General features: G+C 55.4%; 2 protein-coding genes across 3 annotated transcripts in view; both read right to left on the reverse strand.

Annotated features, from left to right (window-relative positions):
• Positions 1-963: 963 nt before the first annotated feature.
• CISD3 (CDGSH iron sulfur domain 3) lies at positions 964-2,783 on the reverse strand. Its single transcript, XM_069876888.1, has 2 exons — positions 2,565-2,783; positions 964-1,617 (listed from the first exon to the last, which is right to left on the reverse strand). Exons 1-2 carry the CDS (start codon positions 2,754-2,756, stop codon positions 1,438-1,440), a joined length of 372 nt encoding a protein of 123 aa, XP_069732989.1. The 5' UTR covers positions 2,757-2,783; the 3' UTR covers positions 964-1,437.
• Positions 2,784-9,427: 6,644 nt separating this feature from the next.
• The window catches only part of MLLT6 (MLLT6, PHD finger containing), a 51,074-nt gene continuing 32,778 nt past the window's right edge, over positions 9,428-27,723 (reverse strand). For both annotated transcript variants that reach the window (XM_069877231.1, XM_069877230.1), the window contains exons 9-20: positions 27,425-27,599; positions 26,052-26,642; positions 24,422-24,603; positions 23,468-23,585; positions 18,379-18,445; positions 17,435-17,577; positions 16,971-17,159; positions 16,683-16,771; positions 15,938-16,293; positions 15,683-15,791; positions 13,627-14,004; positions 9,428-12,947 (exon numbers count right to left, since the gene is read on the reverse strand). In XM_069877231.1, coding sequence (XP_069733332.1) covers positions 12,903-12,947; positions 13,627-14,004; positions 15,683-15,791; positions 15,938-16,293; positions 16,683-16,771; positions 16,971-17,159; positions 17,435-17,577; positions 18,379-18,445; positions 23,468-23,585; positions 24,422-24,603; positions 26,052-26,642; positions 27,425-27,599 — 2,442 coding nt within the window. In that variant the 3' untranslated portion in view covers positions 9,428-12,902. The remainder of the gene's footprint in view (positions 12,948-13,626; positions 14,005-15,682; positions 15,792-15,937; positions 16,294-16,682; positions 16,772-16,970; positions 17,160-17,434; positions 17,578-18,378; positions 18,446-23,467; positions 23,586-24,421; positions 24,604-26,051; positions 26,643-27,424; positions 27,600-27,723) is intronic.

Here is a 27,723-nt window from a genome sequence, read left to right on the forward strand (position 1 = left end):
GGGGGCACCCTCGGGGGCTGGAGACCCTCGTGGGACCCAGAGGCTTCACGCTCAAGCCCGTGGTGGGTGCAGCACCCGCTTAGGTGATGCAGGATCCCACGCTGCCCGCTCGCCGTTCACCTCCACAGCTTCAACGCCCCGTTTTTATCGTTTATTACTTTTATCCCCCCCTGCTCCATCCCGTCCTTCCCACCCTCTCCTCCCACCCCCCCACTGGGGTTTCACAAAAAAATAAAACACAAAACTAAGACTACAGTGCCTTTAGCCAGGAGGCTGTGGTGAGGGGCGAGCGTGGGAAGGCGCCGCCGGGGTCCAAGCGGATGCGCGGAGGCAGCGGCATCGCCCGAGCGCCCCGGGGAAGGGACCAACTTTCTATATTCACAAGATAAAAAGCACACGAGCCTCGGGGGGCGCAGCCCTCGGGGGCTTCCTCTCCATCCCTTTGCTGGGGAAGGGGGCGAAGGACAAAATTGAAGTGCCTGCAGCGCCCGGGTGGCACCGGCTGCCCGCGACGGCACGGTGAGAACCAAAGGAAAGCGGCATAGGAATTGTATGAACAGCCCGACTCCAAAGGTCAGGAACCGTGGGATGTTGTTATTTTTTATTTTTAATTTTGAATTGGTTTTTTAAGTATTGCACCCCCATGGTGGACTCGGCAGCAGCGCCGTCGCTACAGCCCAGCCCCGAATCCACTGCGGGGGGCGCCCGGGAAGGGTCCCCCCGGTGCCCCTTTGGTTTCTCTCTTCCCCATCCCCAAGCTGGGGCTGGACGAGGAATTTAAACCGTGTCGGGGGCTCCGTTTGTCTCGACTTTGACACCCCTTTTCTCCTTGTAAATAGGTCAGAATGGACTGAGGGAGGCAGCTGAGGCGCCTCGGGCTGGGGGGTTTGTGTGGGGCTCGTGGGGGGGTTGTTTTGTTTTTCGTTTTTTTCCTATGTGGTACAAACCAAATTGCTCTGTATGTTTGCATCCTGTACGATGTTTTAATGTCTTGTAATATATTCGGATATTCATATATCGTTATTGGTTAAACATTTGTATAACTACACGGCTTTGTAAATGTAATAAATGCTGCAGACTGTCACTCCCATCGTCTCTCTGTACGGATGCAGCTGCCCGGGTCCCTCTGTCCCACATCCCGATAGGCGCCTGCAGCTCTGGTGATGCAAAAATCCCTCCTGAAAGTCCCATTATCCAGTGGATTATTTCTTTCCCCGGCTACTGTTGTCCCTGGCAGAGCCCCAGTAGGGCAGAAAGCAAAATCGCTGCTCCATGATGGGCTGAGGCTGTTTTTCTGCAGCCCACAGGGCTCAGTAATTAAGTTTAATTGGTGTGGGAGCCGGTCTGCTCCTTCCACACCTCAGAGGGCTGATCATCCTGGTGGTCCTGGGGCTCCCGTGGGCTCCGTGATCTCCATCCCTGCAGGATGCAACCGTCTCAGGGCTCCGCAGAGAGCTGGGTGCTCTGCACCATGTCCCCCAGGTGGGAACCGTCGCAGTACGGGGGGGAGCGGGTGTGCTTGCACCCACACAGCCAGGCGGTCTTGTCCTCCTCCGGGGTGAAGCGCAGCGGGGAGATCCCTGGAGCCGCTTTCTTGTGGGCGCCGTCGCAGAAGGGCTGTAAAGCAAAGGCGGAGCAGGTAACGGTGGGGATTTAGAGGTGCTGGGGGTGCCTGGCAGGTCCAGGCTCTTTGGGAACAAAATGAAAAATTTTTCACAAAAAGGGTCACTGGGCAGTGGCAGAGGCTGCCCAGGGAGGGGGTTGAGTCACCTTCCCTGGAGGGGTTTAAGGGACGGGTGGACGAGGCACTGAGGGACATGGGTTAGTGATTGATGGGAATGGTTGGACTCGGTGATCCGATGAGTCTTTTCCAACCTGGTGATTCTATGAGGGGACCGTAATCACCCCCAGGTTGTGCTTTGCCCCCCACCTCCATGGCCCAGCACATCCCTCGGGAATTGGGGTGCTGCAGGAACTCAGGGATGGGGTGCTCCAGGCATCCCCATCCCTGAGCATCCCAGCTTGGGGTGGGGGGCTGGACCACATGGTCCCTCATCCTCATCCCTGAGCATCCCGGGCGCGGGGGGGCTGGACCACATGGTCCCTCATCCCAATCCTCATCCCTGAGCATCCCAGCTTTGGGGGGGCTGGACCACATGGTCCCTCATCCTCATCCCTGAGCATCTCAGCTTGGGGAGGCTGGACCACATAGTCCTTCATCCTCATCCCTGAGCATCCCAGCTTCGGGGGGGATGGACCACATGGTCCCTCATCCTCATCCCTGAGCATCCCCGGCGCCGGGGGGCTGGAACACATGGTCCCTCATCCCCATCCTCATCCCCGCGAATCTCGGCTTGGAGGGGCTGGACCACATGGTTCCTCATCCCTGAGCATCCCAGCTTGGGGTGGGGGGCTGGACCACATGGTCCTTCATCCTCATCCCCGAGCATCCCAGGTGCGGGGGACTGGACCACACGGTCCTTCATCCCCATCCCCGTCCCTGAGCATCCCGGGTGCGGGGATCCGCATCCCCCCGCGGGTCCCTGTCCCCCCCCAGCCCGGACCTGTCTCTTGCTGTGCCCGCAGGCGCACCACGCGTACAGCTTCCCCGCCCTCAGCTCCACCGGGAACGGCTCCTTGGCGGCGATCACGGGCTTCGGGGGGGCGGAGGAGAAGGAAACCGTGTGCCAAACCCCCGCGGATCCCCGGCCGGGCCCCGCGAGCGCGACTTTCCTCATCAGCGTCCTCAGCCCCATCGCTCCGGTCACCTTCCCCGCAGCGGCTCCTCCTCCTCCCGGCTCTGCCGGAAGACTCGGGCACGAAAGGCTCGGCAGGAGCTCGATTCCTCCCTCTGGAAAGGTTCCTCCCCTCCCCAAGCCCCGCACGGAGCCTTCCAGCCCCCCCCTCGCCCTTTGCATCCCCCCAGATCCCAGCTCCGGGGTGTCCGGTCCCGGTGCGCGGCCCCTCGCACCCCCCCTTTCCAATCAAACCCCTTCTTATAGGGTTTAGGGGTTCACCCCGGCCCCTCCCGGGGTTTAGGGGTTCGCCCTGACCCCCCCATAGAGCTGCAGGCAAAGGAGTGGGGGGTTATCCCTCTGCTCACCAATTGTGAGCTCCATCATTTGCCTGGAAATTCAGCTTTTAGGCATCAAAGGGTTGGATTCCTCCCCCTCCTCCCACTTTTCTTTATTTTTTTTTTTATTTTAAACGTTTCACTAATGGGAAAATTGGCTTTTTTGGCAGCTGGGGTGGGGATTTAGCTCTGCAGGTGGGGTGGGGGACACAACACGCTCCCTGTGTGCTGGCGCCGCTGGCAGCATCCCACACGGCTTAGGGGTCCCAGCCCCTGCCCCTCTATGTCCTGTGTGGGGTGTCCGCGGCCAGGTCCCTCCATCCCAGCTTCTTGGGGCCATGGGAGCGAGGTCCTGACCTGGGCACGGTGTGCATCACCCACGGTCAGGTCCCACCGTGCTGGTTATCATCTGCCAGAGGATGGCACTGAGCTGGGTGGAAGCTGGATCTGCTGGAGGGTCGGGAGGCTCCAAAGGGATCTGAACAGGCTGGATCCATGGGCTGAGACCAATGGGATGAGGTTTAACAAGGCCAAATGCCGGGTCCTGCACTCGGGGCACAACAACCCTGAGCAGCTCCAGACTAGGAGAAGTCTGGCTGGAAACTGCCTGGAGGAGAAGGACCTGGGGGGGTTGGTTGACAGCGACTGAACACAAGCCAGCAGGGGCCCAGGTGGCCAAGAAGGCCAATGGCATCTTGGCTTGGATCAGACACGGCGTGGCCAGCAGGTCCAGGGAGGTTCTTCTCCCTCTGGACTCGGCACTGGGGAGACCGCTCCTCGAATCCTGGGGTCAGTTCTGGGCCCCTCACCACAAGAAGGATGTTGAGGCTCTGGAGCGAGTCCAGAGAAGAGCAACGAAGCTGGGGAAGGGGCTGGATTCTATGATTCTAAGGGTAATGTCCCACATCCTGGTTTCCTAGTGCCATAGGAGCAAGGTCCTGATCCAGGCTCCACCTGCATCCCCCTAGAGAGGTGTTAAACCCAATGCCCAACCCGAAGCCAATTTATTTTCCTTTCTAAAGTGCCCCCCCAACCCTTGGGCTTGGAAAAACACCCCTCTGGGCATCAACTCCCAGACCTTGATCCCTGGATTCAGTGCCTCTGCTTGCAATGTTACTTGGAGGCATCCAAACCTCCTCCTTGCACATTTTTTTACGGTGCAGGTTGTACATCCCCTGTTTAATCCTGCATGACCTGTCGTCTACAAATCCTTTGGGATCCCCTCATCCCTCCGTGGCGCCGCGCGTGCCGAGGGGCATCAGCTCTGTCCAGAACCACCGAGACCAGCACCCACTTTGTATTTTTGTTGGAAAACATTCTTTTATTAAAAAGACCAAGGACGGTGACGATGTCTCAGTCGTACAAATACAGCAACGGTACAAAGACGCGGTTTGAGTAACATACAACGGAGAGAAACTGAGGCTGCTGCCTTCCTCTCGCGCTGGAGGCAGGAGGAGGGTGAACAGGAGCATTTTCCTGCTCTCTTAGCACCTGAATTGGGTTGGTTTGGGTTTTTTTGTCCTTAGAAAAGAAAGAAAGTGTCCTTGGAGCAAGTGCGGATGATGCTGATGCCCGGTAGTTGTATAAAGATATAAGAAAGTCTGAACATTCCCGGCTACAAATCTACCTGTGTGGTTTTCAAATAAAACCCTTTGATTAAGAAAGAACCAAAACAACTGTACAAACATCTGCGTCTACGTTTATGGTCTCGTATTCCCAACTCACAGCCTCTCTCCTCACCTTCTTTTCATGCTCATCCCGTTCCCACCAGCTTCTCGAGATCAGCTCTGCCACGGGGAGCCCTCCGAACTCCGAGGATGTGCTCCTATCCCTCGGAAATCCTGGCTGTGCGTGTGAGCAGGGGCTTTCCTGAGCACAGAAGGACATCCACACCTTCCCTGCTTTCCCATCCAGCTTCCAAGGGGCAGCAACACCAGGGACCTGCCTGCAGCCCATCATTTCCTTCACTCCCCCTACACGGAGCCTCCTGCTCGCTGTGGATTTAGGTCTGCGAGTGCTCTTTGATTCAATATCTGCTTCCTACAGCCCAGGCAGGTGCTAAAACTTCACATTTACTGCTTAAATTAAAAATCCAAACCGGGCCCTGGAGGGGGTTTCTGCTTTTTACCCTTCAGCTGTGCTGTCAGATGGAATTTGGAACACGCTGCTGGGCAGGATGCTGATGACTTTTCAAAGTTAAAATCATAATCGTTAACTAAATTTTTTTTTTTCCATTTTAAACTTTTTAAACATCAGCAGCACATGGCAAGATCTTCAAATTCTGATCGATTTTGAAATAATAGATTAAAAAAAACCCACGTAACACATCCCTCCTTCCATCAGGACAGATGTTATTCCAGTGGGTTTGTGGTGGGGAGCCCCTCCAAGCCAAGCAGCTCCACCACGGGCAGCATCAAAGGAAAGGATAAATGAGGGAGTGTGGATCTGGTTGAGCCCAAACTACCCCCCAACTCTAACCACAACCTCACCAAAGGTTTCACCAGCAATAAAGTCCTGTCCTTGTGGTGCTGCTGCTCCCACCCATCCACCCATCCATCCACCCATCCATCCATCCATCCATCCATCCATCCATCCATCCATCCATCCATCCATCCATCCATCCATCCATCCATCCATCCATCCATCCCAGTCTGTCCTCCACAGCTCCCCCTGCAGCGATGTCCCGTGTCTGGTGGCCTGAGGTGGGTCTAAGACAACTCTCTGCAGGACAACTCTCTGTGGGGACAACTCTAAGCCTAACCCTGACCTTGAACTTAACCCTAAACCCAACCCTAATCGTAATCCTAACTCTAGTGGCTCCCTGTGGAGAGTTGTCCTATGTGGAGAACTGGTCCTTCCCATTCCAAGGCTGGGAACAGTGGATTGGGAAGGGATTTTCCATCCTGAAGGATGGATCCTCATGCCAAACCCATGGAGCCAAGGGGAAGGCTCTGCCTGCCCTCGATGCCCCACACATCACCCTGCTGGGCACAAAGAGCTGCAGTGGGAGCTGGGCTGTGCCCGTTTGGCTCTGCAGGAGCCCCAGCAGCTGTACCAGCACACTTAGAAGCTGCCTCTGCACCTCGTTGTCCCCCAAAGACACTTCCCTGCAGGACTGAATCCATATGGGACACTCAGGAACCCACAGTTCCCACTGGGGAGGGAAGAGCAAAGTGCAGGAGAGCTGGGTGAGCAAATTCCCCCTCTCCGTTCTTCCGTGTCCCCATCCAGAGAGCAGGGGGGACAGCTCGGAATTGCAGATTTGGACCTGCTGCTGCAAAGTTACTGTTGAAATTATTGCTACTTCACCCTTTCCTGCAAAGGTGACATCCACAGCCTTTACAACAACTCCATTTCTCAGACTAACCGCACGGAGGAGAGGCACTGGGGACCCATTCAGCTCCCTGCCTCAAGGCTGTTTGGATCACAGGCACTTGATTATTTTTACTTATGTGGGTTTAAGAAACCACACGGCACAGCATCTGCCAAGGGCAACGGTAAATAACAGCTCAGCAGAAGCTGCCAGCTCTGACCAACCCACTGGGCTGGAAGAGAGTCCTTGGAAAACCACTGTGGGTGCTGTGTGCTCAGCCCCATCCTTCCTAAAAGGAGGTTGTGGAGAGGAGGGAGCTGGGCTCTTCTCCCAAGGGACAGGACGAGAGGGAATGGCCTCAAGCTCCACCAGGGGAGGGTCAGGATGGACATTAGGGAAAAATATTTCATGGAAAGGGTCATTGGTCCCTGGCAGAGGCTGCCCAGGGAGGGGGTTGAGTCCCCTTCCCTGGAGGGGTTGAAGGGCCGCGTGGACGAGGTGCTGAGGGACGTGGGTTAGTGATTGATGGGAATGGTTGGACTCGATGATCCGGTGGGTCTCTTCCAACCTGGTGATTCTATGATCCCTGCCAGAAGCTGACACACAAAGCTCTTATCACCGCTGGGATGGGGCAGCGCATGCGCTGGAAAGGGCTGTGCAAACAAACCAGGCTGAAAGGGTTTCGAAGCAGCCGGCCCCTGATGGAAGCGGTGGCTGCACTGTCCTTCCAGAGGTCTCAGGGACTAGCAGGACATTTCAGCCCAAGGGATGGACTTGCCCTTTTCTCCAGCTCTCCTCTGCAGCAGGAAAGGTTCTGTCTCCTAAAACCAATCCACTCGTCACGCCAAACAACTGCTGCCTGCTCTCAGCTCCCAGGGGACCTGTTCCACCACCGCAGAGTGCTGGATCCCCTCTTGCTTCAGACATATCGGCCACCTCCCCTCCTGCCAACTAGCCTGAGCATTTCACCCCAAAGAGAATGACACCATCTGCTTGGAATGTCTCCTCTGGAGTCATCTACTGAGCGTGTATGAAGACCTCATCCCTGTCTCTATTGTCTTTGGTACAGAGCCAAGGGGCTCAAGCCATCTGCAACCATGCGGTTTTGCAGGGACGGTGCTGGAGTCTGAACCAGCCCCTTCCCGCTGGGGCAGCCGCCTCGTGGCTGGAGCACGGAATCAGAAAGAAAATTAAGGGTTTTACAGAGTCCAGTGAGTGCCAGGGCTGCGGGAAGCCTCATTCGTACACGAGTTACATCCACATGACAGTGGTGACTGGATGGGAGAGACCTGGAGCAGAGCCCGTAGGACCTAAGGGCTGTGGAAGAGAAGGTCTCTGCACAGCAGCGGATCGTGCGCCTCTGATAGACACATTCCTCCCATTATCCTGGTCCAAGGAGATGCCATGACCTGCTTGTCGGGCACAAAACCAGAGAACATCGCTCAGCACCTTCCTCTCCTGCCTCACCCGGTCTCGTCCATGCAAAACAGGAACAGAAATGCTACCAAGAGCCAAGTGGTGGAAAGAAGAGAACCATGCCAGGACCAAGCCAACGTAACTCTGCGGAAATATTCAGCTTCTTTTTATATTTCAGGGCTCCAAGAAACACAGCAGAACTGGGTCTGTGACCCTGCTGCTCCACAAGCATCCCCTGCTTCTCCCCCCCATCCTGTACTCTGGCACTAACCACCAACAGGCACAGCCGAGGAGGCTTTGCAGCCACCCCAGACCACAACCAAGCCCTCAGAGCCAGACACCAAACCTCATTTTCCCTTCCAGAACCACCTGAAAGTCTCCTACAACGACCCAGAGCACTTGATGACCCAGCTCTGCAAAGACCAGCCTCTGCATGCCAAACTCTGCTTCCTCTGGATAAGCCTCCAAGTGACCAAAACCATCCTTACAGATGGAATCATTGACTCCTGCGTCTCCAGTTCACTCCGTGCTCCCTTCCTGAGAGCCCTTGGGCTGCCTGAAGAAACCCACAGCAATTCCGTAGCCTCCAATTTCCAGCCGCCCCGTGCTGACTGCTGGTCAATAAGAGAGAGAAAAATCCCATAGAAGAATGAGGTGCTGGGGGAGAAGCTATCCCAAGGTCTTTAAAGGAGCCTTGTGAACGCAGAGGATGAGCAGGGTCCACCTCACTGGTGGGGTGAGGGCACACGTGGCTGGAGAAGAACAAAAGACCAATAAACCCAGCTTCAAAAGCAGAAGGAGAGGGCAGAACCGTGGGTGGGCTCCAAGACAGTAAATCATGCAGCTTTGAAGCATCATCCATCCAAGTGGATGGATCTAAGAGCCAAGATCTAAGGGCTGAGCCCTCGAGAGCTGCTTCGCTCCAGCACAGGACCTCTCTCCAAACCATCTAGTGAAAAGACCTCACCACCCAGCTATGTGGGGCTGGTTTTGGGGGAAACAGCGCAAAATAGAAACAGCACGAGCCCTTCTTTTTGTTGCTGAAGAGACGGGAACTCTTGGGAGACAGGAGGAGCGAGGAGCCAGCTGGAAAGCTTACGTGGTCAGGGGTTTCAGGGTGATCACTGCTCTTTTGAGAGGGACCTTCTTGCTAATGAACAACAACCACTGGCTCTTCCCTCCCCCTGGTTTCCCTTCACTCCTAGGAAGGAACCAGGTGGAAAACCCTCCTTGGGTTCCTCTTCTCGAGGCAGGAGCCTCCTTGAGAGCATCACTTATCCAGCCCAGTGCCAAGCATGCAGGGGCACTGCAGACAACAGGACCTCAGCACACACACAGGAATTTAATCACACAGACCCTACTCTCTTGTGCATTTTGAACCCCTAGCTGTATTAAAAAAGTCTTTGATATTAATATTAATATTATTTATTATAATAAAGAACAGTCAAGCAGCGTGAAAAAAATATATCTTAGCTACATTACCTTAAAATTGCCAAAAATATACACATTTTTCTCTTTTATTTAATAAAAAAATCAAAACAAAACAAAAAAAAAGACACATGCAACATACTAAATGAGACATTAGCATCAAAATGGGTAAAGAAACGTACCCCAGTGCAACTGAAACACAGATAATCTTTAGCTTTTATTTTTCCTTTCCCCTGCTCTCCCTCTTTTTTTTCACAGAGATACAAAAGTTTAACGTCGACCTCCCGGCAGTGCCCTCTGCCCCCTCCAGCTGCCAAAGGGACCTTTGGCTCTGGGGCAGGTGGAGGCAACAAGAAGCCCACTCCAAAGGGACCAGGTGCCTTTGGAAGATGCCAGAGAAATGTCTTAAGTGCTATTATGACTCTTCCCTCGCTCGTCCTCTCCAGCCTCGTCCCTCCCTGCTCCCAAAAGCCCCGGAGAGCGGTGGCTTCGCCTGCAAACCATGGCCACCACCAGAACTTCATGGCAACACGGAGCAGGGGGAACCAGGCGTGCAGTGCAGCTCAGCCCTCCCTGCTTTTAAGCGTGATCCTGCTCCGAATTCCTCGAATTCAGACCTTGGTTTCCCACCTCTGCTGATGTGGGGGTTCCCATCGTGGTGGGGAGCCCCATCCAGCACATCTCAGCCTCCTGAATGGAAGCTCATCACTCACCAACCTCCTCCACTCTCATTGCCCAGAGGTTTGGGCACTGAACACTGACCAGGACAAGGTTTGTTGGTCCTGGAAGACCCTGCATGTTGCACCACAGCTCACCACACACCTGCTTGCCCTCCATCCCATCCTCTCTCTTCCCGATTCTGGCTTTTTTTTCTAATTCCAGGGTGTGAAACATGGTTAAATATTGGAAGAACGTGAGCGGGTCTGGGCACAAAGTCAGGCTCTGGTATTTATAGACTGGTCTGAAGGCTGTGCTGCTGGTTGCTGTTACGGCAATGAAAATTTAGAGCAAAAAACAAGTAAAAACCAAAATAAAAATCCAACCCCAGGCAAATCGAGCTAGCAGAGACCACACCTGCACTGTTAACAGCCGCTGTTTGACCCCATTCATCATCTTCCTGACCCAAACCATCGCTAAGGAGGATCCGTTCCCAAATCCCAAGGAGCAGGTGGAGCTTCCACACGCTCAGAGCCTTCACGTGCACAAATAGGGCATCTTGGGGCAGGACTGGAACAAACTCTGCGTGTTGCCTTCCATCCCAAGGCTCCTCACACGAGGAGGGGACAGCGAGGCCGGACCCCACTGTAGACGCGGCTCCTGCAGCGAGAAAGGGGGTCCCTGCGCTGGGGTGGTTTGGGTGGCACCTCTGCTTGCAGAGGGAAGGGGGGAAAAAATCAGCTCAGGGGGAAGAAATAGGGAAAAAACAAAAAGTGCAAGAATGCAATTGCGCCCGAGCGATTTCGGGGACAAGGAGCCAAAATTAGAGGCAAACTCTTTGCAACTGAAAGATCTTCCAAGGGAACGGAAGGAAGATGCCAGGGTGGTGCTAGGCTGGACATTAGGAAAAGGTTCTTCCCTCCAAGCTCTGGAACAGCTCCCCAGGGAAGCAGTCAGGGCACCAAGCTGGACTGTAGTCCAGGAGCATTCGATGCCCTCAGACCCGCGGTGGGAACGTTGGGATGCCCTGTGCAGGAGCTGGACTCGATAATCCTTGTGGGTCCCTTCCAACTCAGGACATTCCAGGATTCTACGACCCCATTCCCTGTTTGTAAGGACCAGAGAGGTGGAAGGTGGCAGAGCCCAACCTGACTCCCTCACGAGGTGATGGGCGAATGCATCAGCAGAAGCCACAGTTCCATGCTCCTCTCTAGGTCTGTGCTGCAGGGACCACAAGGGAGACTTTTTTTTCCTGCATTTGCACATTTAGCTGCCATCTCCACCTTTCCTTTAACCTTAAAACATTAGTTTTTCTTTATAAAAAAAAATTATATATATAATATCTATATATTTCTGAGCAGACAGCAGTGTTCTGCCCAGTTCACAGAACTGGAAGCTGAGATCAGAAAGGTATTTTCTCTCCTTTTTAGCCTTATTCAACCATCGTGGTGACAATCTTCCAGACAAACCGGAAAACAATAATGAAAAAGAAGAAATAAAATAAAATTAAAAATAAGAAAGGTATTTAGCAGATGAGTTTTGCCTATAACAAGCTTTTCTAGGACTATCAGCACAGACCCACTGCTGACGAATTTGAATAGTGCAAACTAGTGGGGGGCAGTGGGAATGTGCTGAAAAATACCCATTAAAGTCTGACAATGTTTCGTTTTAAGACCCTTGGAGTGTCTTTTAGCTCGAGTCTTCCCGCCTGCCCCCAGGAGATCTGGATTTAACCAGGGGATGAGGAAAGGAAGGGGCACCGGTACGTTTGACGTAGACGCTCCCCTTCCCCCAGCGCTGCCCCACCTGTCCTTCCATCAATCCGTCGCATCCAAGCTCAGAGGAAGCCGATTTCTTCGCCGAGGTTCCAGGCTGCAAGATGGAATTAAGGTCAAAAGGTGGAGAATGATGAAGGGTCCGCTGTCCTAGCTTCATGAGACCGGTCATTGTCCCATTGCTTGGAGATCCCTTTTCCAAAGTGCCCAAGACCAGTGGAAGAACGCGGGTTTTGCCGGACTGGAGTGATTTGTGGTGGATAAGAAAGAGCAGGTACTGGATTTAGGACTCTCTTTTCCCCACACACGCTTCTATCTCTCAGCTTAAGCCCAGGAAACAATCGCCACGTTCAAACGCACCTTCTGGAGTTGACTACAAGGGTAATACAGGCTACTGCCCCTTTTTGCAAGCTGAGCTCTTAGGCTTTGGAAATCTTGGAAGGAAACAGAGACGGCACAAGGAACAGGAGTGTGCTTTTCACGTGGGATGTACAGCACCGACCCGACAGCAGCTGGCAGAGCAGATGTGGCAACGTCCTTTAAAGAAACAGGTGGCTTCCACCTCCTCCCCAAGCACCAGTCCAAGCCCATCGCTCCACCGCTTGTGTCTTTTTCAGGCTGGGTTCGGATCCAGCTGAGGTGTCGGGGCTTCGTACGATGGCTACAGAGAGAAGAGCATCCTAAGAGCCCAGGAGATGAAAAGCAGGGGAGAAATCTCAGCTACGGGACTTCTTCTTAACCTTCCGCATCGGGGCGAAGCAGACCACGTAGGCACTGCCACCGCATCCTGCTTCCCCAGCTGCCTCCGCGGGGGCACTGCCGGGTTCCTCTGCACCGTGCAGAAAGCACCTTTCCACCGAGGGGCTTCCCTCCACCGAGGTCTTGGCCAAGGATGCTCGATGGCTTGGGAGCTACACACCCGCGCGCACACGCTTGCGCTCCCGGCAGGGAGCTGGTGGTACCTCTCCTCCACTCTGCGTGGAAACACAGCTTCGCTCTGAGCGCGTGTGGCTCGCACCAGGGCAGCAGGCAGCCCCCTGCCTTCGCTCCTCCCGATACCAAGACTTGGTCAGAGACGTTAGTGTCTTCCAAAGCATCTCTTGGCATTGCCCAGCGGCAGAAAATGCTTCTCGGAAGCCTTGTGCTCATTGCTCTAACAGTATCAAAGTTGACTGCGGAAAGCCACATTCCCCTGGCTGAAAGGAGTTGGCTGCTGGTTTGTTCAGGGTGAGGGGGGAGCTTAGCCCTTGTCCTGGGTAAGAGGAGCTCCCTTTTCATTCATGCTCTTTAAGAAAACAAACAGAAAAAAGAGACGCAGAGGAGACAGGTATCAGTACCGGACGGGCAGCAACACGAGGGGGGCAGAAGCAGAGAGCCCTGCTGTGCTGAGGACCTGGCCCTGCTCACTGCAACCTCTGAGGCTCCTCTGAGATCAACGGAGACACGGGAGCCCCAGGCTTCCCCTCTGCCCAGTTCAGACCAAACTGGGCCCTTGACCCTGGTCTTTGGCTCCTAAGTGTTTCCAACTGGGTAGAGGCAAAGGCCAGGGGAGGGATGGAGGAGAGATGAAAGCATCACACCATCAGTCCCTAGACACTGGTGCTCCAGTGCTTTACAGAGAGGCCGTAAACCTCGTCACAGCCTCTCCTCTCAGGTGCAAAATTCCTTCTAAACCTGGGCTTTCAACATGCAGTCACCTTTGGGTTTCATCGCGGGGCTCCGATAGGGCCAGCGCTGCCAGGGGCACATGGTCCCATCCGCATCCTAGGGTTAACGGAGACAAATCTCCAGCCTCTCTGCCTTGCTCCCGCAGCAGGTCTGGTGCGTGTCTGCACACACGCGCACGGAAAGGCACCTCAGGAGCCTCTGTGCCTACCCACGCCCCTGCCTGAGCCCTAGAGAAGCCCTCGGAGGCCAGCACCACGAGCTCAGTGGGGTTAGGGTTGCGCTAGCAGCATACGCACCGTTCCTTTCGGGGCGTTGCCGTCAGCCTGCAGGTTGAGGAACGGGTTAGTCTGTGCCGTAAGGACGGGTGGGATGCCCGTCCCCGAAGCCAGGAGGCTGTTGCCAGGAGCGCTGAGCGGTGGGGTGGCCTGGGGAGCCAGGAGGGCACTGCTAGGGTTGAGCTGTTGCGGGGAGAGGGATGCCATGAGAGAGCTGCTGCTGGGGGGGCGTTGGGGGGCCGAGGTCATCAGGGCGCTGGTGCTGGAGTGCAGGGGAGTGGAGGTGGCCGCCAGAAGGCTGCTCATGGACAGCTGGGATGAGTTGGTCATCTGCAGCCGCTGCAGCTCCCTCTTCTGCTGGATTTGCTGCATCATCTGGAACACCAGGGCCTGCTGCTCCTGCAGGGAAAGGTAAGGAAGGGATGTCGAAGGGCTTAGAAAGAGGTGACACCTACGAAGAAGCCACATGGGCACTCTCCATCCCAGACCAACGCTGCCAGGGACAGGGAGGAGGTCCCCTTGATCACATTGAATCATAGAATCATCAGGTTGGAAAAGACCCACCGGATCATCGAGTCCAACCATTCCCATCAATCACTAACCCATGTCCCTCAGCACCTCGTCCACCCGTCCCTTAAACCCCTCCAGGGAAGGGGACTCAACCCCCTCCCTGGGCAGCCTCTGCCATGCCCAATGACCCTTTCCATGAAAAATTTTTTCCTAATGTCCAGCCTGAACCTCCCCTGGCGGAGCTTGAGGCCATTCCCTCTCTCTACAGGTAGAAACACTCTGCCTTGTGTCCATTAACAGCCTGCGCTTGTGACCTTTCCAACCCCGTTGTTTCCCGAAGCGTGGAATTAACCAACCCTCCCCAAGACACCTGCAGGCACACAAATCTACTCAGCTCTTCCCAATCAATCGAGCCACAGTTTTTGAGTCTGCAGCATCCACTACCCTGAATCTCTCAGACAGGCTGCTAATTTCGTTCTCCCCAGCCCTGACCCACGGGGTCGGTGCAGGTGAGCCGTGCGCAGTGGGACGAGGGTCACAGCTCACCTGCACCCGGAGGGACGCCCTCAAATCCAACCAAACCGCGGAAATCACTATAGCAACCATCGACCAAAGCAGCAGGCTGAGAGCTGACATTGTTCTGTACCCACAGGGATGCAGCTGATGACACGGTGACATCAGCTGCTGTAAAGAGAAGCCCTTTGAAATTTGCTTTGCCCGGGTTATAAATAGCCTAACCCAGAAATCTATCCAAAGCAACGGGCCAAGCTCACGGCAGATATAAACGAGCGCAGCTTCATTGACGGGAGCTGGTAGCGCTCCCGTGCAGCTCCACCGCAGGGGAGGGACACCACGGAGGTTTCTGCAGGGCAAGTGAATGTGGTTCTTACACATTCAGGGGCTTGTTTACCATCTATCCACGCAGTCGTTCCCACAACAGCCCGGGATGGGGTGGCTGTTTTGCCCAAGAGGATGCAGGCAGAGAGCCAAGATGCTCAGAGCAGCTGCCTGACCCCGAAGCCCTCAGCCACCTACGCAGTAGCTGGCATCTCCAGCTCTCCATGTGCCCAGACACGGCTCCCCGGCCTCAGAACTAAGTGATTTGGTGCTTATCTCTTCGTAAACTCAAGTAGTGTCCTCAAGCGAGTTCCTCTTCTCCTGTGGGCCTCAGCACATCTGCAAGCGCCGAGACTTGCGTGCTCGTGGCAGCAGGAGCAGACACGATTTGCATTCAAAGATCGCTGGAGGAGGTAACAGCACTCCTGATTTTACGGTGGCTCAGCGTTACCATGTTCTCACACCCTTAGGAGGTGGGAAACCCTGATTAAATTTTTCTCTTTGTACGAAAAAAAAATGTTCAAGCTCCCTCCTTCAAGGAGGTGCCGCACCTTCCTGCCTAAAGCTTCTCTCCTCACTCCACCCTCAGCAGCCCAGAGCCAGGGCACGACTCCACGGCCCCGTGGGCAGGGGATTCGCGTGAAGGAGGGAGCCCCAAGTTTTGCTCGCCGCTCCGAGGCTTTCCCGTTAAACAGCTCATCAGATAAAAGGTGCCAGCGGGCACGCTTACCGGATTAAGCGGCTGGGAAGTCAGGAGCTGCTGAAGCTGCTGGAGCTGTTGTTCGTGTTGGTGCAAGACGTGCCGCTGCTGCTCTGTCAGGGGACTCAGGCTGGGGATGCTGCAAGGGGAACCAGGCAGGGAACGTCAGCGCAGCCCGTCTTGGTCCTGCATCCATCGGGCATCCCTCCCTCCCTCCCTCCGTGCCGGCGCTTGGCTTCTGCTGGAGAGGGCAGGGCTGTCCCCCCACGAGCTCCCCGTCCTCACCTGCTCAGGCTGGTGGAGAGCTGCAAGGTCGGAGGCCCGCTCGCCTGCGTCAGCGCGCTCGGAGGCTGGGCGGCCTGAGCTCCGTTCAGATTCCCCAGGATCCCGTTGATGGGCATCTGCTGACCTCCTGCCAGGGTCCCCATCAGGCCGTCCACCATGGGCACCGTGGAGAGGCTGTGGCTGGCAGTGGCGCCTCCCCCCAGCCCGCTGCCTGCCACCCTGGCCAAGCCGTTCACCTGCTGCGCCCCGGGCAGGGGCAGCGAGGCAGGACTCGGCTGCAGCATGGGCAGGGGCGGAGGAGTGCTGTGGAAGGACAGGGAAGAGCTGCTCCTGCTGGGGCAACCTGAATGAGGGTCCTGGGGGAGAAACGGACATAAGAGCATCGGACTGGGGCAGCTTGCGCAAGGTCAGCTCAGCTCCAAGGGGGCTTCGGGCAGGAGCTGGAGGTGGGAAGGGGGGCTGTGAGTGCGAGTGTATGCTCAGAGAGGTCCCAGAACTCAGATACGGTTTGCAGGATCCCTAGAAGCGCGGCCAGAATAACCTAGAAGCATCCTCACCTCACGCTCCCAGTCTCAGCTACTCTACTCAGACCCTCAGCACCGAGAAGAGTGGAAGAACAGGCGCTCCAGAGAAAGAAACCTGATTGCTTTATGAGTGGGATATCAAGTCAGAGCCCTGGGACTGCACTGCACTGCTCTGCTCCCTCCCCGAGTCCTTTCCCTGGTGGATGTGGTGGCCAGTGTACCTCAGAGGATGTGGAGAGCGAGTTCTCGATCCCAAAGCTGTTCTTGCACGGGGGGCTCTTGCTTATGCTCAAGGAATCGTTGTTGCAGACTGTAGGGAGGGAAGAAGTGAGGATGCAGAGTCAGGGGTGAAGCCTGATGTTGCCACAGCAATAGCGAGGGACAGTGCTTACTTGCCAGTGGCTACAGAGAGACATATGGGTCAGATCATCCCCACTGGGAACCCCTCCTGCCCACCCCAGACACCGCTAGGAAAGGGCTCAGGGTGATGCTTCTACCGGTCCCCTCACCGTTAGGAGGCAGGATGTATTGGGCTTGGGTGCCTGGGCCATTGCTGCTGGTCACCACGGGGAAAGGGACAGAGAGCTGGACGTTGAGGAGCTGCAAACGCTCCTTCTTGGCCGTCAGCGTCATGATCTGCTCCTGGAGCCGCTGGTTCTCCTTCTGCAGCGAGTGCAGGGCCTTGAGCATTTCTACGACTGCAGGGAACGGAAGGAGGGAAGGGGGACAGGGTCAGGGGAGAGAATGGGAGCCAGAGGAGAGAGGAGAAGGGGATCCATGGGAGGAATCACAATTAGAGCACACCAGGGGAGGAGAATGGCCCCAGATCACAGCCCCACTACCAGCTCTTCCCCCATGGCACAGCGCTGTGCTTTGTCCCCCACTCAGCTCCTTTGCCTGCGGGTAAAATCCCAGCTAGCTCCCCCAAAAACATGCACAAGGACCTCTCATCCCACAGCTCTGAGCAACTCACTGTTTACTCCGGCTTCCCCATTGCCCTGCTTCTCCAGGAGCTGCTCGATGTTTGGGGTGGCCTGGGGAACATTCTCCAGCTGCCCGCTGCTGCTGCACGACACGGTCTGGTCGAAGAGGGTGGGCAGGCTGCTGATGGGGGACCTGGGGACGGGGTGGGGGGAATGTCAGGGATGCTCTCCCAGCAGGGAACCGCACTCCTCCGCTCCCTTCTCCCTGCATCCCTCCCAGCCCATCTCTCTGCTCCCTTCTCTCCACACCCCTCCCAGCCCATCTCTCCGCTCCCTTCTCCCCGCATCCCTTCCAGCCCATCTCTCCGCTCCCTTCTCTCCACATCCCTCCCAGCCCATCTCTCCGCTCCCTTCTCCCTGCATCCCTTCCAGCCCATCTCTCCGCTCCCTTCTCCCTGCACCTCTCCAGCCCATCTCCTCTGTTCTCTTCTCCCTGCACCCCTTCCAGCCCATCTCCTCTGCTCCCTTCTCCCCGCATCCCTCCCAGCCCATCTCTCCGCTCCCTTCTCCCTGCATCTCTCCAGCCTGTCTCCTCTGCTCCCTTCTCCCTGCATCCCTCCAGACCATCTCTCCGCTCCCTTCTCCCTGCATCCCTCCAGCCCTTCTCCTCTGCTCCCTTCTCCCTGTATCCCTCCCAGCCCATCTCTCCGTTCCCTTCTCCCTGCATCCCTTCCAGCCCATCTCTCCGCTCCCTTCTCCCTGCATCTCTCCAGCCCATCTCCTCTGTTCTCTTCTCCCTGCACCCCTTCCAGCCCATCTCTCTGCTCCCTTCTCCCTGCATCCCTCCAGCCCATCTCCTCCCCTCCGGTCCCATCCCCAGGCTCCAGGAGGAGGGATGGAGCTGCCCCTGCATCCCCCCCCAGCATCCTTCCCTCCCCTTGCTGTGTCATCCCCCGGCTCCCCGGGGCCGGGAGGGCTCGGCCGGGGCACTCACATGGAGGAGAGACTCTCCTGGGGCGACGTCCCTCGGCAGCCGAAGCTGCAGTCCTCCAGGTCGGGCTCTGCGCGGGGAGAGGGGCGAGAGAGACGGGGCGGTCGCGGGGAGCTCGGCGCTCGCACGGGGCTCGGTCCCCGCTAGGTGGGAGCACCGAGCGGCGCCGGCACCGAGCGCTCCTCCCGCGGGGAGGGGCTGCGGGGAGGGAGCACCCCGTGCCACGGCCATCACCCCTGCTACTGCCATCACCCCATGTCGCTGCTGTCATCCCCTCCCATTGCCATCACCCCGTGTCGCTGCTGTCACCCCCTGCTACTGCCATCACCCCATGTTGTTGCCACCATCCCCTCCCATCACCCCCTGCTATTGCCATCACCCTATGTGGTTGCCATCATCCCCTCCCATTGCCATCACCCCATGTCACTGATGTCACCCTCTGTCATTGCCATCACCATTACCCTGTGTTGCTGTCACCCGTGTCACTGCTGTCACCCCATGTCGCTGCCGTCACCCTCTGCTATTGCCATCACCTTGTGCCATGGCCATCATCTCCTGCTATTGCCATCACCCCATGTTGTTGCCACCATCCCCTCCCACTGCCATCACCCCCTGCTACTGCCATCACCCCATGTTGTTGCCATCATCCCCTCCCATTGCCATCACCCCATGTCGCTGCTGTCACCCCCTGTCATTGCCATCACCCCGTATTGCTGTCACCCGTGTCACTGCTGTCACCCCATGTCACTGCCGTCATCCCCTGTCATTGCTGTCACCCCATGTCGCTGCCATCACCCTCTGCTATTGCCATCACCTTGTGCCACTGCCATCACCCCTTGCTACTGCCATCACCCCGTGTTGCTGTCACCTGTGTCACTGCCATCACCCCATGTTGTTGGCGTCACCCTCTGCCATTGCCATCACCCCGTGCCATGGCCACCATCCCCTGATATTGCCATCACCCCGTGCCATTGCCGTCACCCTCTGTCATTGCCATCACCCTGTGTTGCTGTCACCCATGTCACTGCTGTCATCTGTGTCACTGCAATCACCCTCTGTCCTTGCGTCACCCTCTGCTATAAGCATCACCCCGTGCCGTTGCTGTCACCCTGTGTCACTGCTGTCACCTTCTGCTATTGCCATCACCTCATGTCGTTGCCGTCACCCCACGTCGTTACTGTCACCCTCTATTGCTGCTGTCACCCCATGTCGCTGCTGTCACCCTCTGTCGTTACTGTCACCCTGTGTCATTGCCACCACCCCGTGTTGCTGTCACCCTGTGTCACTGCTGTTACCCCGTGTTGTTGCCATCACCCTGTGTCATTACTGTCACCCCCATGTCATTGCTGTCACCCCATGTCACTGCCAACACCCCGCGTCGTTACTGTCACCTCATGGTGTTGCTGTCACCCCGTGACATCTGAAGGTGGGATGGAGGGTGGTGTCACCCTGGAAAGGTCACCAGCGCGACCCCCTCCCCAGCTGGGAGTGCAAGGAGTGCGTGGGGAGGGGGCAGTGCTGGATCTGACCCCAGCCCCAGCCCCAGCTCCCTCTCCGAACGTGGGAAGCTGAGGGATGAGCAGAAAGCGGCTTTTCCTTCAGCTGTAAAGCTGCAGCAGCGCGCGGGACACACACACACACGGACTCTGCTGAGCCTGCAAGGATGACTCAATCCTGTGCAAAGCCCTGCTCAGCTCCCTAAGTGCTACTGCAGCCCTCTGCCTCCAGGATCCCTTCCCAAAACTCAGCTGGGGTCCTCCAAAGTTTCCAGATGCTCAGCTCCTCTCTAAAGAGCTTAAATAAGCGGCTCAGCATCCAGACACTACCCCAGCGTATAACCCTCCGTCCCAGGGAGCTGGGAGAGGGCAGCGCTGGGGACAGAACCGCTGGGCATGCGCCCGAGAGCTCCTGTCCGAAGAGTAATCAAGACGCGAAGTATATTTATCTGCCATTTGCTTTCCAGCCCCAGAGCCTGCCAGCCCATAAACACACGTTCCCCTCGCTCTGGGAGGTGTCAGATGTTGTGACTACAGCCTGCACCAGCTGGCGGACTCGCCCCTCCTCTTCTTCACACAATAAGAGACGTTTCTTACGTGCAAGAATCCAGGAAGTCTCCTGCGGGGAACACTGTGATTTACAGTGTAATGCCCTGAGTGGGGTATTAGTTATTGGCAGGATTTTCTACCGCTGAGAACAAGCAAAAGCAGCTGTTGTTCAGTAGCTCCCACAGACAGGTACAAGTGGGATCCTCGCTCCTCCATCCGCGTGGGAACCTCTCTGGCCATCAATAACTGGGTCGCCCTTCTGGGGAGAAGCTGTGGCTTTCTGCAGGTGACCAGCTGTTGCCACACTACAGCGGTCGCCCAGCCCAAGACACCGCGTGGAGACAAGTCTTGATGTCAGGGACACCACGAGGCATGAAATCTTCCTAAGTTCTGTAACCAGCACCAGCTACCAGAAGGCTGGGAAGAGTCAGACCACTCGTTTCCATCCGAGGACCATCTAAACCCTTGGAGAAACACCCACAACCCACCGTGTGCTCCTTCACCTCAAGGGTTTTACCTTGCAAGCCGATAAAGCTTGCCTGCCCGCTTGTTACTGCCACGTAATACACGATCCTGGCTTTCTGACCCAGTACCAGGCTCTGTATTTAATTATCTCCTGGCCAACACCAGCCTGTTGTCTACAGAACAGGGAGATGACTGAGTTATCGCACCGAGACAGCGCTCTCCGAGGCAGCAAATACGAAAAAAAAGAGGCTTGAAGACAACTCGAGAAGATAAATACACTTGGCCTGTCAACATAACGAGGCAGGATCCAGGACAAGCGTGGGAGGAAGAACTAGACAATAGCTGAGGGAATGGGAAGATAAGAATCAGACTTTTTGTAGTGCCAAAAGCATCCTGGTATCAACCTGCATCAGGGATAAGAGTTTCTCAGCTCCTCCATCCCGGAGACAGGGATTGCCCTACACCACAGCAACATTGAGAAAAGCTTGAATATTACTGCAATGAAAGCTACGTCTCCATGGGATCTGTCTACACAGATGCTCTCAGGACAGATAATCTGAATTAAAGACAAAGCAAGATTACTTAAAACTTCACAACCACCCTGTTAACAAATTGGGATTAAGGCAGTCACTACACTTTAAAGCGAAAATGGCCCCAGATAGGAGGTTATATGCACACTGAATAATCCTGCTGGAATAAAATGTAAATTTGGCTTAACAGCCCTGGGTCAGCAGCTCCAGCAGGAGGAGATAGTGATGGACAAACCTTAAATAAATAAAATAAAAACCAGGAGTGGTTCTGAAAGCTGCCTGGCACTGGAAGAAACACATCCTGAAAGCTCCTAAGATGCCAGTCGCACAAAAAAAGGAATCTCAGAAATGGAAACTAAGGATCAGGCTATTTTTTTTGAGCACTTTGTATGATGGATTTTGCCTACATGATTCACTCGTCAGTAGCTGCAGGGTTGGAACAGAACCCAGAGTGCCAAGCCTCCGTGTTGTGCCTGAACCACATGATTCTATGATTCTATAAACCACGGGGCTATTCCTGACAGCTGCCTCGCTCGCTTCTCCTGTCAGCACCTCATGAAAATAACAGCAAAGGGGAAGTGGCAGCAGGTCATCTCTCTTGTTGATCGCCATGAGGGAAGAACAACTCTTTGAATCATCCCATTCCAGGTGACTGAATCACTCCTGAACGATTTAGATAGGACATTGGGAAGAAATTCTGCATGATGAGGGTGGGGAGGTCCAGGTTGCCCAGAGCAGTGGTGGCTGCCCCATCCCTGGAGGTGGCCAAGGCCAGTCAGATGGGGCTTTGAGGAACTGGATCCAGTGGGAGGTGTCTCTGCCCATGGCAGGGGTGGAACTGGAGGAGCTTTGAGGTCCCTTCCAACCCAAACCATCCTATGATTCTATTCTCACAGCTCCCATGCAACAGCCCTGGCTCTGCCCAGGGTCAGCTGCGCAGGTAAATTCCCATTTCACTCAAGCTAACGGGGGGACACGGGGACAAAATGCTACCAGTGACACACAGAGAGACACACAGGCACCTTCCGCGGGCTTGCAGAGGTCATAAGTAAGCATACGTGTTCATTCATGCTTCACATGCAGGCATGCACGCTCGTTAAGGCAAATAAGGGCGCAGAGGTGTCAGATTATCCAGAAAACTCAGAGCCACCTCTAATGAGGGGTTTTGCTTTTTAAAGGGCTTGTCACTGTGACACCACAGGGGCAGAGTTTTACCTCCCAGGAGTTCAGCATCCAGCATGCCGAGCTGCCACGTTTGTGGGCTAGGGGAGCAGGAGACAGTTGCATCACTAACTGCAACATCTGCAAGTCAGGAGGGTGCTTTTGTTTCACTTACTGGTGCAAACCAAAAATGAGTTTTCCCACTCTGGTTTGGGAAAAAGAAAAAAAAAAACAAAAAAAACCCAGTACGATGCTTCAAGTTTCCTGCTTATTAACCAGGCAACATTCCAAGAAAAATGAATTTGCCTTGGTGGGAAAAAATGAGCAGTTTTGAGTAATCCAGTGTTGGCACGTTCACGTTTGGAAGTTACAAACAGTGGATTCTGTTGCATTCATGACAAAGCCAAAGGGGAAGGGCAGAAAGTAACTCAAAACAGAAATGGAAGATGAAAATTAAGAAGGTGAGAGATGTTTCATTTTAAAAGAAACCCAGAAAACAAAACCCCAGCAAAAACTTTTTAACTTATTTTGAGCGAGCGGTAGTTTTCATTCGGTTTGTACAGCTTCAGCGCGTAAAAAGTCAACAAATCGTTGCAGGGAAGGACTTGACATTCTTGTACTTTTCTAGCCCGTGTCCAGGGACACACGTTATCCAATGGACACACCAGCTGTGCTTTTACAAGACCGCAAGCCAACACTTCATTAAAGCAAACACAAGCACCCCCTGCCTTGGGGAAAAGCCCCCGTCCTGCTCTCCTAGCCCCGGCTCTCACACGCAGAGGATGGGAGCAAGCAGGGAGGGCTGCTGGAGAACTAGGGATGCAGTTGTCTCGCCTCTTCCAGGGAGACCCCTTTGGAAGCGCAAACTCACATACCTTCTGGTTCACGTACCTGCCCGGCTGCTTTCCGACTGATTTAAGAGGGGGTTGATCGCTAGCCCAGATGTGAGGGGGCTTCCAAAAATGTGGGAGGAAGGGAGGCTAAACGTTGAACCTGCCAGTGAGAACACCTACACGGCAAAACAAGGAGGCAGAGAGAGAGAGAGAAGTGACTTCTCAAAACCGCAAGAGGAAAATAACTTCATTATTCCATCTCTTCCTGACTCTTGAACCCAGCTCGCTCATGAGAGAGTGTTCAAAGTATCTCCTTGGAAGTCTTGCTCAACAGTTGAAATCTCCCCAGCCCCATCCCAGAGCCAAGGGGGCTGAATGAGCCGCGTTAACACCGAGGTTGTAAAACTAACCCCCTCCTCCCTGTAAAACACCCCTCGCAGTCAGACCCTGACAAAGGACCAGGCTCCATCTCCTGGCACGCACGCAGCCCACCCAGCAGGGATGCAGGAGCCCTCCCACAAGTTATCTGTGCTGCAGAGCCAAGGGAGGGCTGGCACCGCTGGCAGGAGGGGGATGAGCAGCAGGGGACGAGCACGCTGGGACACGGCACACGCCGACAACCAGGTCTCCGCTCCCTGAGCGCTGCCCATGCTCTCCTTACAGTCCAGGGAATCGCCGCCGCCTTTGAGGTTGCAATTCCTCCCACCCCAAAACAAGCTGAGATGCAAAAATACCTACATCCTTCTCCCAGCTCAAAGAGAATCATAGAATCATAGAATGACCAGGTTGGAAGAGACCCACCGGATCATCGAGTCCAACCATTCCCATCAATCACTAAACCAAAAGAAGAAGCTGCAGTCAGCAACTCTCCTCCGAACTGAAGGAAGAGCTGCTGTTCCCAAGTGGAAAAAGCAACTCCTCTGTGCTCATAAACCATCCTTGCTCTGCCAGTGGCTGCTCTACCCAATGCTCTCCTGAGCTCCAGGCCCCCTCCTGCTCCTGATGTTCTTACCTGCGTGGTGGAGACGGAGGAGGAGGAGGCTGGGATGGTGCTAGCGAAGGGAGATCGGTTGAGCTGTGGGAGAGATGACGTGCCCTGGTGTGCCAGCAGGCTGGAAGAGAGGGGTGTACTGCACACAGCGCGGAGCACTCCGCCCCCGTGGGAAATAGGGTCCTTGTTACTGGTGTAGATCCCTACAAGGGGAGGAGACGCGTTAGAGAGCCACGCTCCGCTCCGATGGCCCCGAGGCAGCTGGTTTTCTGCAAAGCTTGATCTCAGAAAGATGGTGACACCGATCCCCAAGTGTAAAACATGGCACTTGAGCAGCGCGTGGCCTGGCATGCGCGGTCGCAAGCCCCAATCCTTCTATCAAAAGGGATCACAAACTTTCCCAGCCTTGTCCCTGCCCCCGTTTGCTCCCCACACCCTGATACAACCCAGCAGAGAAATCACAGCCCAAAGGGACTCACCACAAGCACAAGTCAGCGGCAGAAGCGGGTAGGGGACTCTGAGAGTCCCACTTTCCTGCTTCTGCTTGTCGAGATCACATTCTCACTGACCTAACCTGTCCCCTTCCATGATGTCCAGGGACCACGGTGGGGTGTAGACAGATAAATGAGGAAGAAAGGGTGAGGAGAGAGCTGCTGCAGAAGGAGGGGACCCATTTGATTTCCCTCTGGCTTGGGCACACAGCAGAGCCAGTGCCCAAAGCCAGGTCCCTCGCAGCCAAGCCAACATCTCTCTGCAATGGGAGAATGAGCAGGCAGAAGCCTGGCAGCCTCCTCCTCTTTGAAACATCCTTTTGTTGTTTCAGGGGGGGAGGCAAGAAAAAAAAAAAAAAAATTGGCCTAAGGTTATGATTATGGGAGTCGCATCAATTCCTGCGGCTCCTTCGCCCTCTCAGGCAGCGCAGCCAAATGGGTCAGAGCTCCCAGGGCACGCAACAAAATTATAACCCCCCTCCCTCTTGCAATCTGACCTAAATTGGAGCATCTGCAAACAACCCACAATAGACCGATTACAAGTTCTGCTGCCAGAAGAGTGTCAAACCTCAGCCCCAGCAGCAGGCTCCTCCTCTGCCTGCTGCCCTTAACCCCTTCCTGACACATCTCCTGCCTGCCCTCCCCCCTGCCAGGCTAAGGAAAGGGACTCCAGCTGGGAAGAGCTGGAAGCAGAGTTACTGGTGTGCCAGTGTCCCAGCCCTGTGTGGATGTGGTGAGACCAGGATGAGTGGTTTTGCTTTTAAAAGCAGGATTAAACTTGAACCGCTGATGAGAGCCCCTCATTTGGGGTGAGGCTGTGGTTGCGCTGGTTTGGCTTGTGAACATCCTTCTCCATCGCTTTGGAAATTAAGCTCGAGTTAGCTGGGGTTTGCCAGCACTGGAGCAAAAAGGGTTTGAGGTGGCCCCACCAGCTCAGATCTGCAGCCCAGCGCCAACAACAGAGAAGCTGACCCCAAGGAGATTCCAGGGTGATGGCCAAGGTGCAAAGGGGAGCCCCAGATGTGGATTTTTGTAGCTCCTGGGACTGAACTGAAGGGACTGGACTCAGCGCAGACAGGTCCAAACACCAGCAAAAGGGGATGAAAGAGAGCAGGGCTGGGAGGAACCGTGCACACCTGGAGCCCTAAGGGGGAACATACCTGAACCCAGCAGCGGGGACTCCATGCTGAGGCTGGGCAGGTTCCCCGTGTGGCTGAAGGAGCGCGAAGAGTTGCCAATGCTGGAGCTAACGAGAGAGCCCCCGGAGAAGGGTGATGAGGAGGTAGAGGTGGACCCAGCCAGCTGGGCACCCAAAATCTCTTTGCTTTTGCCCCCTTTTGGCCTGCCAGGTCCATGTTTGTTCTTCTTGCTACCCTTGTGCTTCTTTTCCTTCAGCACCTCTCCCTCCTCCATGCTGAGGGACGGCATCCGCTTGTGGCTGCTGGTGCTGCCACTGGTCCCACTGGTCCCCACCGAAGAGCCGCTGACGGGGTTTGAGGCTTTATAGTCCACGGGGGAAGCATCACGGCCTCTCTGCTGGCTCACCGCGGAGGTGGAGAAGCGCATGATGGACCCAAAGCCTGAGAAGATCACCTTCTGCTCAAAGATGTCCCCCTTCTGGCCTTCATACAGAGGGGAGCAGTGGGAAGAAGAGGAGGAAGAGACAGGCTTGCGGTACTTCTCGTCGTCCTGCTCAAGCTTGGGGAAGGTCACAAAGTCCTGGGAGCACTGCAAGCTGCTGCAGGGGGTACCTGGGGAAAGCAGAGGAAAAGCAGATACAGGAAGGCTCGTGGTGGCAGCAACTCAGCCCATAAAGCAACAGCAGCACGGTCACAACGCGGGTCCTCTGGCACAGGCCAGTTACGGAGCTGAAGGACACCTCTGTCACCTTCCAGCCCTGCTCCTCCCTGTAGCTTTGACGATTTCCAACAAGAACGAGAGATGCAAACCAGCAGGTTCATCCCACTCAGATGTGCAGGTGTCTGCTCGCCCAGACCCTGTGTCACCGCTGTCCCTCCAACCCAACCAGGGTCCCAGGAGATGAAACACGCTCATCGTTACAACAGCTCAAAAAAGAGCTACGCAAGGTCAGAGCAGATGGGAGCCCTGCAAAGCTTGGACTCAAAGCTCAGGGGAGCTTGGCTATCAGGTTTTGGCTTGGGTTTCTCCACTAGTACTCCCCAAATCACTGCTGCAGACAGTACCACCTAGAGAGGAGAAGGCAGGTGCTGCCCATATTGCCTGTGCTCAGCATCCCTTCCCTCAGCTCAGACATCTGGATGTGTTTTATTTGCAGTGCAGCAGGCCTGCACAGGAGGGGAGCTGTAACGCTCAGCTGACTCGGTTCTTCCCTCTGTGCATGGAGTTAGCAGCAATAAGACCTTCCCCTTTCTCTTCAAGAGGTTACAATAACAGCCATCAGCAAAGCTTCGCAGCACTCGCTGGTGCAGGAGGAACTAAAAAGATATCAGAGGAGCAAAGCAAAACATTCCCTCGCTCTCCCTTCCTTTCTTGCTCCTTCTTCTCTCCTTACCTGCAGGCTGGAAGGTCCCGCTGGAAGAAGCGGAGCTGAAGCCAACCGAGCTTTTTCCACTCCCCGTCTTTTTCCCCTTGTGGCTGCTGCCATGGCTCGAGGACTTCTTGGCCTTCACCTCCGACCTGCCGACCTCCGAGGTCTCTTTGCTCCCCTCATGGTGGCTGGTGGAGCCCTGGCAGGCGGCAAACACAGAGGTGACTCACTCAGGCCAGATGTGGCCACAGCAGGGGCTCTTCTCACCAATTTCCCCTTCGGAGAACTAATTGCCCCCTCTGCCCGCAAAGTGATGCTCAGGT

Source organism: Phaenicophaeus curvirostris, chromosome 26, assembly GCF_032191515.1.
Source record: "Phaenicophaeus curvirostris isolate KB17595 chromosome 26, BPBGC_Pcur_1.0, whole genome shotgun sequence".
Taxonomy (NCBI): Eukaryota; Metazoa; Chordata; class Aves; order Cuculiformes; family Cuculidae; genus Phaenicophaeus; species Phaenicophaeus curvirostris.

Bases quoted from the DNA above. Each gene is read 5' to 3' on its own strand.
- CISD3 (XM_069876888.1), bottom strand. From the start codon at position 2,756: ATGGGGCTGAGGACGCTGATGAGGAAAGTCGCGCTCGCGGGGCCCGGC. The intron at 1,618-2,564 runs GTCCGGGCTGGG...TTTGCTTTACAG, and splicing joins GCGGGCACAGCAAGAGACAG to CCCTTCTGCGACGGCGCCCA.